A 13,986-nucleotide genomic window follows, 5' to 3' on the forward strand; every position below is an offset into this window, starting at 1 on the left:
TCGGATGTTTACATACACCTTAGCCAAATACATTTAAACTCAGTTTTACACAATTCCTGACATTTAATCATGGTAACAATTCCCTGTCTTAGGTCAGTTAGGATCACCACTTTATTTTAAGAATGTGAAATGTCAGAATAATAGTAGAGAGAATGATTTATTTCAAATGTAATCACATTCCCAGTGGGTCAGAAGTTTACATACACTCAATTAGTAATTTGCAGCATTGCCTTTAAATTGTTTAACTTTGGTAAAACATTTCGGGTAGCCTTCCACAAGCTTCCCACAATAAGTTGGGTGAATTTTGGCCCATTCCTCCTGACAGAGCTGGTATAACTGAGTCAGGTTTGAAGGCCTCCTTGCTCACACACGCTTTTTCAGTTCTGTCCACAAATTTTCTATAGGATTGAGGTCATGGCTTTGTGATGGCCACTCCAATACCTTGACTTTGTTGTCCTTAAGCTATTTTGCCAAAACTTTGGAAGTATGCTTGGGGTCATTGTCTATTTGGAAGATCCATTTGCAATCAAGCTTTAACTTCCTGACTGATGTCTTGAGATGTTTCTTAAATATATGCACATAGATGGCATCATTAGGATGGAAAATGATTTAGTGAAGTGCACCAGTCCCTCCTGCAGCAAAGCACCCTCACATCATAATGCTGCCACCCCTGTGCTTCACGGTTGGGATGGTGTTCTTCTCCTTGCAAGTCTCCCCCTTTTTCCTCCAAACATAACGATGGTCATTATGGCCAAACAGTTATATTTTTGTTTCATCAGACCAAAGGACATTTCTCCAAAAAGTACGATCTTTTTACCCATGTGCAGTTGCAAACTGTAGTCTGGCTTTTTCATGGCGGTTTTGGAGCAGTGGCTTCTTCCTTGCTGAGCGGCCTTTCAGGTTATGTCGATATAGGACTCGTTTTACTGTGGATATACAGTGCCTTGCGAAAGTATTCGGCCCTCTTGAACTTTGCGACCTTTTGCCACATTTCAGGCTTCAAACATAAAGATATAAAACTGTATTTTTTTGTGAAGAATCAACAACAAGTGGGACACAATCATGAAGTGGAACGACATTTATTGGATATTTCAAACTTTTTTAACAAATCAAAAACTGAAAAATTGGGCGTGCAAAATTATTCAGCCCCTTTACTTTCAGTGCAGCCAACTCTCTCCAGAAGTTCAGTGAGGATCTCTGAATGATCCAATGTTGACCTAAATGACTAATGATGATAAATACAATCCACCTGTGTGTAATCAAGTCTCCGTATAAATGCACCTGCACTGTGATAGTCTCAGAGGTCTGTCAAAAGCGCAGAGAGCATCATGAAGAACAAGGAACACACCAGGCAGGTCCGAGATACTGTTGTGAAGAAGTTTAAAGCCGGATTTGGATACAAAAAGATTTCCCAAGCTTTAAACATCCCAAGGAGCACTGTGCAAGCGATAATATTGAAATGGAAGGAGTATCAGACCACTGCAAATCTACCAAGACCTGGCCGTCCCTCTAAACTTTCAGCTCATACAAGGAGAAGACTGATCAGAGATGCAGCCAATTTGTCCGTAGAGCTCATATCCAGGTGTTAGAATGGCCAAGTCGAAGTCCAGACCTGAATCAAATCGAGAATCTGTGGAAAGAACTGAAAACTGCTGTTCACAAATGCTCTCCATCCAACCTCACTGAGCTCGAGCTGTTTTGCAAGGAGGAATGGGAAAAAATGTCAGTCTCTCGATGTGCAAAACTGATAGAGACATACCCCAAGCGATTTACAGCTGTAATCGCAGCAAAAGGTGGCGCTACAAAGTATTAACTTAAGGGGGCTGAATAATTTTGCACGCCCCATTTTTCAGTTTTTGATTTGTTAAAAAAGTTTGAAATATCCAATAAATGTCGTTCCACTTCATGATTGTGTCCCACTTGTTGTTGATTCTTCACAAAAAAATACAGTTTTATATCTTTATGTTTGAAGCCTGAAATGCGGCAAAAGGTTGCAAAGTTCAAGGTGGCCGAATACTTTCGCACGGCACTGTACATACTTTTATACCTGTTTCCTCCAGAATCTTCACAAGGTCCTTTGCTCAAATTATGTCGATTAGCCTATCACAATCTTCTAAAGCCATGACATAATTGTATGGAATTTTCCAAGCTGTTTAAAGGCACAGTCAAGGTTGTAAAAGTATGCTAGACATTCATAGAATAAATAATACCTAGTTTGATGTTTCTGTGACAAACGGTGAATTAGTTATTGATTTATACAGCTTTAAATTGCATTTGATTGATTGTATGTATTTCTATCAAATCAAAACTGAAATTTGTATTCAAAACAAATGTTGGAAAAGTATGCTGTACATTTATATAATAAATCCTATCTAGTTTGATGATTCTATGACAAACGGTGAATTAGTTATTGATTTCTACATTTGTAAATGGTTTTTGGCGAATGTCTGTTGAATGTCCGAATGTGTGAATATAAAACCAACTTTACCTCGGTCTTTATGAGAACGAGCTGATCCAGTAGTCTAAAGCCAATAGCTACTAAAGACTATTATTATAGTCACCAATAAGATAGTGACTATAATAATTAGCTTGCACCGCAATTGTGTCATCGGCTATGTATAGGTTAGTCAGAGAAGACTCACAGGCGAGTTACATGGCGACATCAGCATTCCAAAAATACTGGAAGTTGTGGCGAGCTCGGGCTGTGACTGTAAAAGAGATCAATGAGATAAGAGGAGAGGAATTTCTGTTTCACTGAGTGCTTGTGGGTAACGATGTTCTGGGTTGTTCAGAGGACTGAATGTATGTGACTGGTGAAGACACCGAATAGAAGTTCTCGGTGAACCCGTTTCAATGAAGAAACTTGACATTTACAGAGACAAAATACACGAGTCATGCTTGCGGAGTTCAGGAGCTTGAGACAGACACCACGATTTGGAACAGCGCGCCTAACCTGGGATCTGGATGAGTCCGTTTTAAGTGGGAGATTCTGTCGGCAATTCTTTAATGTCGAATAATATGCAGCGAAAACTGACAATAAATTATTAACCAATTTATACCGTCAAAACAACGCTTGTTCAGCGGCGTTATCAGTTTATCGTTCAGCCAACCAGCAGCAAAATAGCGAGCGCTGCCCTACGGTGTTAAAGGGACACCGCAGGTATTGACCAAGTTGTTGTCGTGACATTTAAGGTTACCATCACATGCCATTGTCGGACCTGGATTGACTAAATTGCCATCATGTCATCCGGAGCGGAGAAGAGGCTGGACACCCGGCTGAAAAAGTTGGAATCGCTGATCAGAGACCCGAAGTCGGCGTTAAACTTGGAGAGTTTACTGGTAAGTTTTTAACAACAGGACAACATAACTGTCAAGAGAGAGGAGCAGCATGGATTTACAGTAGCATATCATCAATCTATGAGTAGCTGATCAGTCAAACGTCCATCTAATCTTTTAGATGATGGTAGTCATTTTTCCTCTTTATCTTGGCTATTCAGGGATTTTGCCCCCAGGGTTAATTCACTCTTATAACATCTTGTGGGTGTGTAAAGCACATGTCAATAATTTAGTCCAGTACAGTACACTACCGTCACATGGAAGGACAAATGTTTTGCTATCATCCTATACAACTATAGGGATTTAGATTGAACAGACCCTGAAGCAATAAGGTTCCCATCATCTTGCTCTCCCCTCATACTAGAGGGAAGATTGCACTTCGTTGCATCAGATGTATGGGACACAGATCTGAAAATCTGGCTCCAAGAGTTGGCCTATTTGCTAAGTCAACCTGTAGTAGGCTCAAGTGTTAAATAAGTACAAGAGGTGAGCAACCACCCATGTTTGTCTCCCTGACAGCTAGCAACCTCCTCTGCTTGGACAAGCCCCTTGTGACCACCTGGCTGGCGGCCATTTTAGAACTTGACCTATCAAGGAATGGACCGCAGATCTCTCAGAAAGCAACCTTGTGTGGATGCAGCTCTTTGTTAGCTGATGTCAGGGGATAGGGGAGTCACTAGGTTTTTGTTCTAGCGTGTTATCAGTGCATTCATTTGACTTAACCTCAGCACACACCCCTTAGCCTCAGGCAGTGGCCTAATGCCCTGAATCTATGGTATTTCCAGGGTTTTGGATCATTAAAAAAAACATGCTTAGTAGGTGTCTATAACATCTCGACTATAATTTACTTATAATACAGTCAGGCATTTTTATTTTTTGGTGGCACACTTAATTTGCTAACCAATGAAGCGCTTTAAAATAATTCACAGAAAAATGTCTAGACTGGATGAACATGCTTTTCTAGATGAACATGTACTCACTATCCATTCCCCTCATTCCATGTCTATTTCAGTTCACAGATGTGATGCTTTAACTTGAGGAAATGGTTTAGGATTACACCTCAGTTTTGGATTCAACAAGTCAAATCAGTAGACCTACACACTCTTATAATCTCTTTCAATCCCTCCCCCATAACTCCCATGAGCGGATTTAACATGTTTGGAATAAACAGATTATGTGTAGGCAGATTGTTAGGCATATTAGGTCATTATGAGATTAAGGAAGAAACAGATTAGCTAGCTAACTCCATAGTCCGACTGACTCAAATCTGGGCCTGTATGTGTAGGAGGACTGATTTAGGATCAGTTTTGCCTTTTCAATCACAATGAATAAGACCTGATCCTAGATCAGCACTTCTACATAGAGTCCCCAGAGGATCTACTCTTGAGTGTTTGGTTGTAAGAAAAAGTGTCATGTGCTCCACAGACATTGATAACAAACCCATACTTTATCTACATCAGCACACTGCAAATAAAGGGATTGGCAGGTTGTTGTGGTACACCCAGCACATATGATGATATAGACTATGACCTTAGTAGCTACACAATAATGGAAGCTACTAGACAGTATATCAGAGGAAGCTATTGAATGGATATGCCTATAAATCTTCTTCCATTTTTAAAGGGACACGTCAGGATTTTGGCAATAAAGCCATTTTATCTACTTGCCCAGAGTAGATAGATGAACTCCTGGATACAATTTTTATGTTTCTGTGTGCAGTTTGAAGGAAGTTGCTATCTAGCATTAGAGCAATGACTGGAAGTTGATGGTAACAGCTAGCATGCTTAAGGGAAAGGGGGATACCTAGTCAGTTGTCCAACTGAATGTATTCAACTGAAATGTGTCTTCCGCATTTAACCCAACCCCTCTGAATCAATGAGGTGCTAAGTGGTAGCATGCTAGGTATCCACTATAGGTTTCAATCATTGTGTATCTGCTGATGATGGAGATGTGGAGAAGAAACCACATTAGGCTATTTGAGAGTGACGCAACCTAATGGTCTTTTGTGAAAATGACGACACATCCAAAAGTACCTGCTTAAGGGAATAATTGTGTTGTTATTTTGGGTTGTCATGAGTCACTGTGAGATGAAGGCCCATTGAAACCCTCACAATAGACCAATAGTGTGCGCTCACTAGATCATAATCTAGGACTGTCATGGATCCAAATATGGGCATTGTATTTTACACTATCGGCTAGTTGCTATTCCAGCTATGCTAAGCCTCTCTTATTCAACCATTCCTAAATAGTTTTTTTACAATGATAATACATGTTTATTGTGATCAATTAATCAATTACCCCTCAATCCACCTGACTTAGTTAAAGGAATAGTTTGGGATTTTGGCAATTAAGCCAATGCTTGCTGATCCCTTAGACTTTGTCATTGTTTGGGGACCAGCATGCCTCATTGTTAGCCCTACAGAGCTGGGTCCTGTTCAGTAAGGTACAGCATAGCAAAACATTTCACAACGCAACACTAAAATCTTTGTTCTTATTGGACAAGTTCAGATAGCAGTACATCCGTTTCATTCTTTATCAAAACATTTTCACCCAACTAGCCTAAACACTAACCTGTTTTTGTTTCATCCAGTGCCCTCATATCACTAAGGATACCCAACTGATAGCTTACCGCTCTTGTGATTTTAAAAATATATTTAGAAATCGCCCCAGAAACTACCTTCAACTTCCTTCTAACAGCACGCAGAGACCTATACATTGTATCCATGAGTTCATCTGACTGCCAAAATCTCAAACTATCCCTTTAAATCACAAGAGTGGTAGGCTATCAGCTGATTCAATTTAGTGATATGAGGGCACTGGATGATACCAAAACAGGCTAGTGTCTACATTAGTTGGCTGACAACGTTTTGTTGAAAAGTGAAACTGGGATGTACTGCTATCTGAACTTGTCCAATAAGACCGCAAAATGTTTTGCTAATGTTTTGCTATCCTGTGCCTTACTGAACAAGTCTCTGTAGAAGGCCTAAAAATGAGTCATGCTGGCCCCCGCTACAGAGCACCACACCTCAGGAAGCTGAAAGCACATCCTGGCATTGAGCATGGAGATAACCCACCCTGACCACACAGTACTATTTCCTGTTTGTTTACGCTTGTTTTGGTGTAGTCGCTGGCACTCATCGTTTGTGAGGAAAACAAGCAGGAATACACGTTTCAATGAGACCTGTGTCTCCTGAGTAAGTTTACCAGTCCGCTTGTCCCTGTATTTGTTTTATATATTCATCTTACATTCAGTCAAAATGTACAGACAGGCCTGGAAGGAGGTTTTAGATGGAAATGTGATAAAACTAGCGATAAAACTTTAAGGGTCAAATCCTAAAGCATGAAACGCACAGAGAATCTGACTGCCGATAGGTACTACCACAGAGACCTTTCCTTCTCTTGCTAGAACAAAAGACGTACCTGCTGCGTACCGACGAACCTGACCTTTCTACTTTTAGAATCGCAATGCTCGGCAGTGGCCGACAACCTGACTTTGAGCCAATCAGAGAGCACTTCAACCTCCACGTGGGGGAGCTGACAAGAGTGACAAGAAAAAGGAAGAGGGCACTTTTTTCGGTCTAAACCACCCACCTTTTCATCAGAATTATAAAACTATAAAGCTGCATAATACATTTATTTGTTCTAGAACAAGTCTTTACATCTTTTACATATAGCTAAGGAGTTTTCTGCTCAAATATTTCTCTGTTTGTTAGCTTTGATAATGTGCCCTAGCTTATTAGTTAGCTAGCTAACGCTAGCTTGTTAACAGGCAGTCACACAGACTTTATATGAAACAAATGGGGTGGTAAGTGCAGCACATTGCGCACACAATACTAAATGCTTTACCAAGCTAGCTATCTGGCCACTGTAGTAATATTATGATTAAATCGCAATGGATTTCCATGAAGCATCTGCCCGTAGCTGGCTGCCGAGAGTCAATGCGGGGCGGCAGGTAGCCTAGGGGTTCTAGCGTTGGGCCAGTAACCGAAAGGTTGCTAGATCGAATCCCAGAGCTGACAAGGTAAAAATCTGCATTCTGCCCATGAACAAGGCAGTTAACCCACTGTTCCTAGGCCGTTATTGTAAGTAAGAATTTGTTCTTAACGGACTTGCCTAGTTAAATAAAGGTAAAATAAAAAATGCAGTGTATTTTACTTTACCTAGCTAGCACAGCAGCTAGCTAGCTAGTAAATCATGCTAACCATTTAGCTAATGTTAGCCTGCTAGCTAAAAATGTATCTATGGGCTGTATGCGATGATGGAAGGTGAAATTGTTGGCCATCTTGCTAGCTAGTTACAGTGCCTTCGGAAAAGTATTCAGACCCCTTCACTTTTTCCACATTTTGATACGTGCCTTATTCTAAAATTCATTAAATAAAACAATTTCCTCATCCGTCTACACACAATACCCCATAATGACAAAGCGAAAACATTAAAAGCAAAAAACATAAAAACATTATTTACATAAGTATTCAAACCCTTTGCTAAGAGACTGGGAATTGAGCTCAGGTGCATCCTGTTTCCATTGATCATCCTTGATGTTTCTACAACTTGAGTGCAGTCCACCTGTGGTAAATTCAATTGATTGGACATGATTTAGAAAGGCATACACGTGTCTATATAAGTTCCCACAGTTGACAGTGCATGTCAGAGCAAAAACCAAGCTATGAGATGAAAGGATTTGTCCGTAGAGCTCAGAGACCGGATTGTGTCGAGGTACATATCTGGGGAAGGGGACCAAAGCATTTCTGTTGCATTGAAGGTCCCCAAGAACACAGTGGCCTCCATCATTCTTATTGGAATAATTTTGGAATCACTAAGAGTCTTCTTAGAGCTGGCCAAACTGAGAAATCGGCGGAGAAGGGCCTTGGCTAGGGAGGTGACCAAGAACCCGACGATCACTCTGACAGAGCTCTAGAATTACTCTGTGGAGATAGGAGAACTTTCCAGAAGGACAACCATCTCTGCAGCACTCCACCAATCAGGCTTTTATGGTAGAGTGGCCAGACAGAAGCCACTCCTCAGTAAAAGGCACATGACAGCCCTCTTGGAGTTTGCCAAAAGGCACCTAAAGGACTCTCAGACAATGAGAAACAAGATTCTCTGGTCTGATGAAAACAAGATTAAACTCTTTGGCATAAATGCCAAGCATCACATCTGTAGGAAACCTGGCATCATCCCTACGGTGACGCATGGTGGTGGCAGCATCATGCTGTGGGGATGTTTTTCAGAGGCAGGGATTGGGAGACTAGTCAGTATCGAGGCAAAGATGAACGGAGCAATGTACAGAGAGATCCTTGATGAAAACCTGCGCCTTGGTCTCCTCCTTACGACGACCGTAACGTACGTGTGTGTGTGTGTGTGTGTGTGTGTGTGTGTGTGTGTGTGCAAATGGCGTGAGGTGGTAAGGCAATAAATAGGCCAAAGTAATTACAATGTATCAGATTAACTCTGGAGTGATAGATGAGCAGAGGATGTACAAGTAGTGATACTGGTGTGCAAAATAGCAGAAAAGTCCATTAAAAACAAAAAGAAGCCTTGGCCAGGTCGATGAAGACTGCTGCACAGTACTGTCTTTTATCGATGGCGGCTATGATATCGTTTAGTACCTTGAGCGTGGCTGAGGTGCACCCATGACCAGCTCGAAAACCGGATTGCTCAGCGGAGAAGGTACAGTGGGATTCGAGATGGTCAGTGATCTGTTTATTAACTTGGCTTTTTAAGACTTTAGAGAGGCAGGGCAGGTTGGATATAGGTGTATTACAGTTTGGGTTCAGAGTGTCACAACTTTTTGAAGAGGGGGATGACCGCAGCAGCTTTCCAATCTTTTAGGATCTCGGACGTTACGAAAGAGAGGTTGAACAGACTGGTAATAGGGGTTGCAACAATGGCGGCAGATCATTTTAGAAAGAGCGGGTCCAGATTGTCTAGCCCAGCTGATTTGTACGGGTCCAGGTTTTGCAGCTCTTTCAGAACATCTGCTATCTGGATTTGGGTGAAGGAGAAGCTGGGGGGGCTCGGGCAAGTATCTGCGGGGTGTGCGTAGCTGTTGGCCGGGGTAGCCAGGAGGAAAGCATGGCCAGCCATAGAGAAATGCTTATTGAAATCTTTGATTATCATGGATTTATCAGTGGGGACTGTGTTACCTAGCCTCAGTGCAGTGGGCAGCTGGGAGGAGGTGCTCTTGTTGTCCATGGACTTTACTGTGTCCCAAAACTTTTTGGAGTTAGAGCTACAGGATGCAAATTTCAGTTTGAAAAAGCTAGCCTTTGCCTTCCTGACTGACTGCGTGTATTGATTCCTGACTTCCCTGAACAGTTGCATATCGCGGGGTCTATCCGATGCTATTACTTTATTTAACCAGGTAAGCTAGTTGAGAACAAGTTCTCATTTGCAACTGCGACCTGGCCAAGATAAAGCATAGCAGTTCGACACATACAACAACACAGGGTTACACATGGAATGAACAAAACATACAGTCAATAATACAGTAGAAAAAAAGAAAACAAAGTCTATATACAGTGAGTGCAAATTAGGTCAAATAAGGGAGTTAAGGCAATAAATAGGCCATGGTGGTGAAGTAATTACAATATGGCAATTAAACACTGGAATGGTAGATGTGCAAAAGATGGATGTGCAAGTAGAGATACTGTGGTGCAAAAGGAGCAAAATAAATAAATACAGTATGGGGATGAGGTAGATAGGTGGGCTGTATACAGATGGGCTATGAACAGGTGCAGTGATCTGTGAGCTGCTCTGACAGCTGGTTCTTAAAGCTAGTGAGGGAGATCTATTGCAGTCTGCCACAGGATGTTTTTGTGCTGGTCAAGGGAAGTCAGGTCTGGAGTGAACCAAGAGCTATATTTGTTCTCAGTTCTACATTTTTTGAAAGGGGCATGCTTATATAAGATGGTGAGGAAATTACTTTTAAAGAATGACCAGGCATCCTCGACTGTGTGCTAAAGCAGTGAGTAAAACAAACTTAGGGTGGAGGCTTCTGATGTTAACATGCATGAAACCAATACTTTTTCATTTACAGAAGTCAACAAATGAGAGTGCCTGGGGACACGCAGGGCCTGGGTTAACCCCCACATCTCCTGAGGAACAGAGGAGGAGTAGGATGAGGATACGGCTATAGACTATCAAGACTGGTCGTCTAGTGCGTTGGGGACAGAGAATAAAAGGAGCAGATATCTGGGCGTGGTAGAATAGATTCAGGGCATAATATGCAGACAGGGGTATGGTGGGGTGCGGGTACAGTGGAGGTAAGCCCAGGCACTGAGTGATGATAAGAGAGGTTGCATCTCTGGACGTGCTGGTTATACTGGGTGAGGTCACCGCATGTGTGGGAGGTGGAACAAAGGAGGAATCTGAGGCATTTAGAGTGGGACTAGGGGCTCTACTGAACTTAAACAATGATAACTATCCTAAACAACAGTATAGAAGGCATATTGACATTTGAGAGTGTTACGGTTTTCTTCCGGTGAAGGAGAGGAGGACCAAAATGCAGCGTGGTTAATTCGATACATCTTTAATGAAGATGATACACGAACAATACAAAACAATAAACATAACATGAAAACCTAAACAGCCTTATCTGGTGCAAACAAACACTAAGACAGGAACAATCACCCACGAAACACTCAAAGAATATGGCTGCCTAAATATGGTTCCCAATCAGAGACAACGATAAACACCTGCCTCTGATTGAGAACCACTCCAGGCAGCCATAGACTATTCTAGACAACCCCACTAACCACAATCCCATGACCTACAAAAACCCCAAGACAAAACACATCACATAAAATAACCCATGTCACACCCTGGCCTGACCAAAATAATAAAGAAAACACAAAATACTAAGACCAGGGCGTGACAGAGAGAGACATAAAGCGAGGCATAAAGAAATCACAGGTGTTGATTGGGAGAGCTAGCTAAGACAACAACGGGTAAGACAAAAGCAGCTAATCAGCTAAGAAAACAACAGGTAAAATGGCGATAAATGGGCAGAGGATTGGTTAATTACACACAAGGCCTGAGTTCGGGGCCGACAGATAAACAACGTGGAGTACTGTGATATGAACAGTCCAGCAGGCATCAGCTATGTAGCCAAGTGATCATAGGGTCCAGTGAACAGCAATAGATGGAAAAAGGGAAGCTGCGGGGTAGTCGTTGCTACGCTAGTACGAGGGAGACACGGCGTCTAAAGTTAGCAGGCCGGGGGTAAGTAGAAGCATCTGCGCCGACGCTGGGCACAGTGGATGGAATTACGTCTGCGGGACCAGTTGTGGTGGTACGGCGGGGTGCCGTGGCGACAAAGGGACCGGGCCAGATGGCGGAAGAGGTATTGTAGTTGTAGGAATTTAGTTTGCTAGCTGGGAGATGCGCCTGGCTCAGGGCTAGCTTCGGGACTGGGTCACTCGGTGGCAGCTAGCTAGCTTTGATGATTAGGAGTAATGGTCCAGGGTTTACGGCAGGAATACGGCGTTGTAGTGGAGAAAACAGTCCGAGGCTGGCAGGTGTTAACCAGGCTAAAAAACGTCTGGTGCCTGTGCAGAGGGTAAAGGCCGCTAGCATTGGCTAACATTGACTAAATAGCTAGTAGCTAATTAGCTGCTTAGCTTCTGATGGCTAGAAACTGATGGAGGTTTTGGCTATAAGGTCTAAAAACAAAATGGCGGGTTACCGGGAGGTATATTTAATTTTAAAATATAAAAGAGATTGAAAAATAAATTGAAATGTATACAAAAAAATACAAAAAGTAAAGAGAGGACGACGCCATCTTGGAATTGCTGTATTGGAATATAGCTGTGGCCATCTGGCTAGTATCAACAAGGGTTTTCTACAACAGTAGCAACTTTAGCGCAGTTACAGTAACTAGTAGGGCTGCAGGATTTGGACAAAATATCTAATTGTGATATTTGGGGGGGGGGCATAAATTGCAGTTTTTAAACAGGTGAGTGTAAACTTGTTAATTCCATCAGACATGGTTAAAACAACTGACACTTCTAAAATGAGATCATATTCTGAATGCATACAGCAGCTAACCGAGTGAAATACTTTCCAACATTGTTATAGGCTGCATATGATACCATTATTACACCTACATGTTAACAGACAAACATGATTATCAAAATATAGTGTGCTATAAGCACAGTACTTATTCATTAATTCATAACATAGAGTTTATTTTATCATTAGGCATATGATTTCTTAAATTAAGTTCATTTTTAATTCAGGCAGCCATAGGCTGCAGATGGAATAGGAAGCTTATGATTGTGTAGAAGTAAGTTCAATCATTATTATAATTGAATTATAAGTCAAAGTGCCTTAACCTACCAGTTGCAAGGTGCAGCCAGTGTCCAAAACATTGTAGTCTGGTCCACTCATTCAACGCAATGTTTCAACTTCTCCCTTCATTTTGTTATAGTGTTGAGATGGCGACTTGGGAGAAATATCTGCAAGATGAAATCGTGTATCTCCTGTCAGCTTGTTTATCATCTTCTTGAAGCTGTCTTTGCTGACTGTGTAGATAGGAGCCATGTCTTTGGTCATGTTATAGGTATAGCCTCTGATTTCTATGTGTCTGTGGCATGTTTTATATTCAAATGATTGAATACATTTGTAGTGTCGTTCGCCACAACTCCGAGGCACTTTTTGCACAACACCTGCATTTGGTCGCTTTGCCTATAGCCAAAATACTGCCATACTCAGTAACAGTGTGTGGGTAAAATCACCAGGGAAGCCAAGCCAGGTGGAAAAAGACATATTACAACCTATGTGTTGTGATAATTGCGTTGTTTGCTCTATAACCTGTTAGTTCAATCATATGTTACAACAAACAGTTACATGACCTACAGCATGGCCAAGCAAGTTAATGTTTCTGACATTTTTGGACCACAAAACAACTAAGTTACCGCAAGTCATAAAGAAAACAAGCACTGACTACATTATCCAACACCATTTCAACTTCAACATCATCTAGTCAACTATGCTTAGTCTAATACAGTAACAACTAAAAGATAACAAATGATTTAGTCCAATCAAAGTAAGCCGAATATGATGTGGAATAATACATCTAGCTACATTTTAAACTTCCATCCTTTCAGGCCAGGGGCACAATGAATGAATTTATGTTTGGATCAGAATTGCTGTTATAATCATTGGCCAGTACAGAGAATGAAGTAAAACCACAAGTCAAACTCCCTATCTCCATCCATGACTAGTTTAGGAAAGAGATGATTTTAGCTAGATGGCTAGCCACCGGAGGACAACAACGCAACGATTCAATGACATTTGTCTTCTGATGTGATTTGTGTGAAGCCAAATCCAAACGGGCTTCCCTTCCCTTGTGCCAGGACCGTTCATAGCAGCGTTCACTCAGTTTAGGCACGCTACGGGCGGTAACAATGTCATACTCTTTTTGACCAGACAGCATCAGATAGATGGGCTACACATACTGAGACAGAGGGGCGCTCTTTCGTTCGATGGGATGCTTTCTCCGGTGAGATACATTCAGTCTTGAGGGATATTTATGAAACCCAGAGAGATAAAAGGTAAATCATTTTGTATGTTTTTTTCTTTGGTACATTTTTTGGGGAAGCCTGGCTCACTTTAGCATCCATGAATACATGCCACTGGCCATACCAC

At 41.7% G+C, this 13,986-nt stretch overlaps 1 protein-coding gene across 8 annotated transcripts in view; it reads left to right on the plus strand.

The window, feature by feature from the left end:
- Window positions 1–2,710: 2,710 nt before the first annotated feature.
- Window positions 2,711–13,986, plus strand: part of LOC139414956 (rho-associated protein kinase 2-like) — a 67,024-nt gene continuing 55,748 nt past the window's right edge. For all 8 annotated transcript variants that reach the window (XR_011634920.1, XR_011634919.1, XR_011634921.1 and 5 more), the window contains exon 1: window positions 2,711–3,339. Coding sequence is in view for 5 of the 8 variants with exons in the window: in XM_071162613.1 (XP_071018714.1) it covers window positions 3,241–3,339 (99 nt within the window). In the remaining 3 variants the exon portion in view is untranslated. The remainder of the gene's footprint in view (window positions 3,340–13,986) is intronic.

This window comes from Oncorhynchus clarkii, chromosome 8 (assembly GCF_045791955.1).
Source record: "Oncorhynchus clarkii lewisi isolate Uvic-CL-2024 chromosome 8, UVic_Ocla_1.0, whole genome shotgun sequence".
NCBI classification, from domain to species: Eukaryota; Metazoa; Chordata; class Actinopteri; order Salmoniformes; family Salmonidae; genus Oncorhynchus; species Oncorhynchus clarkii.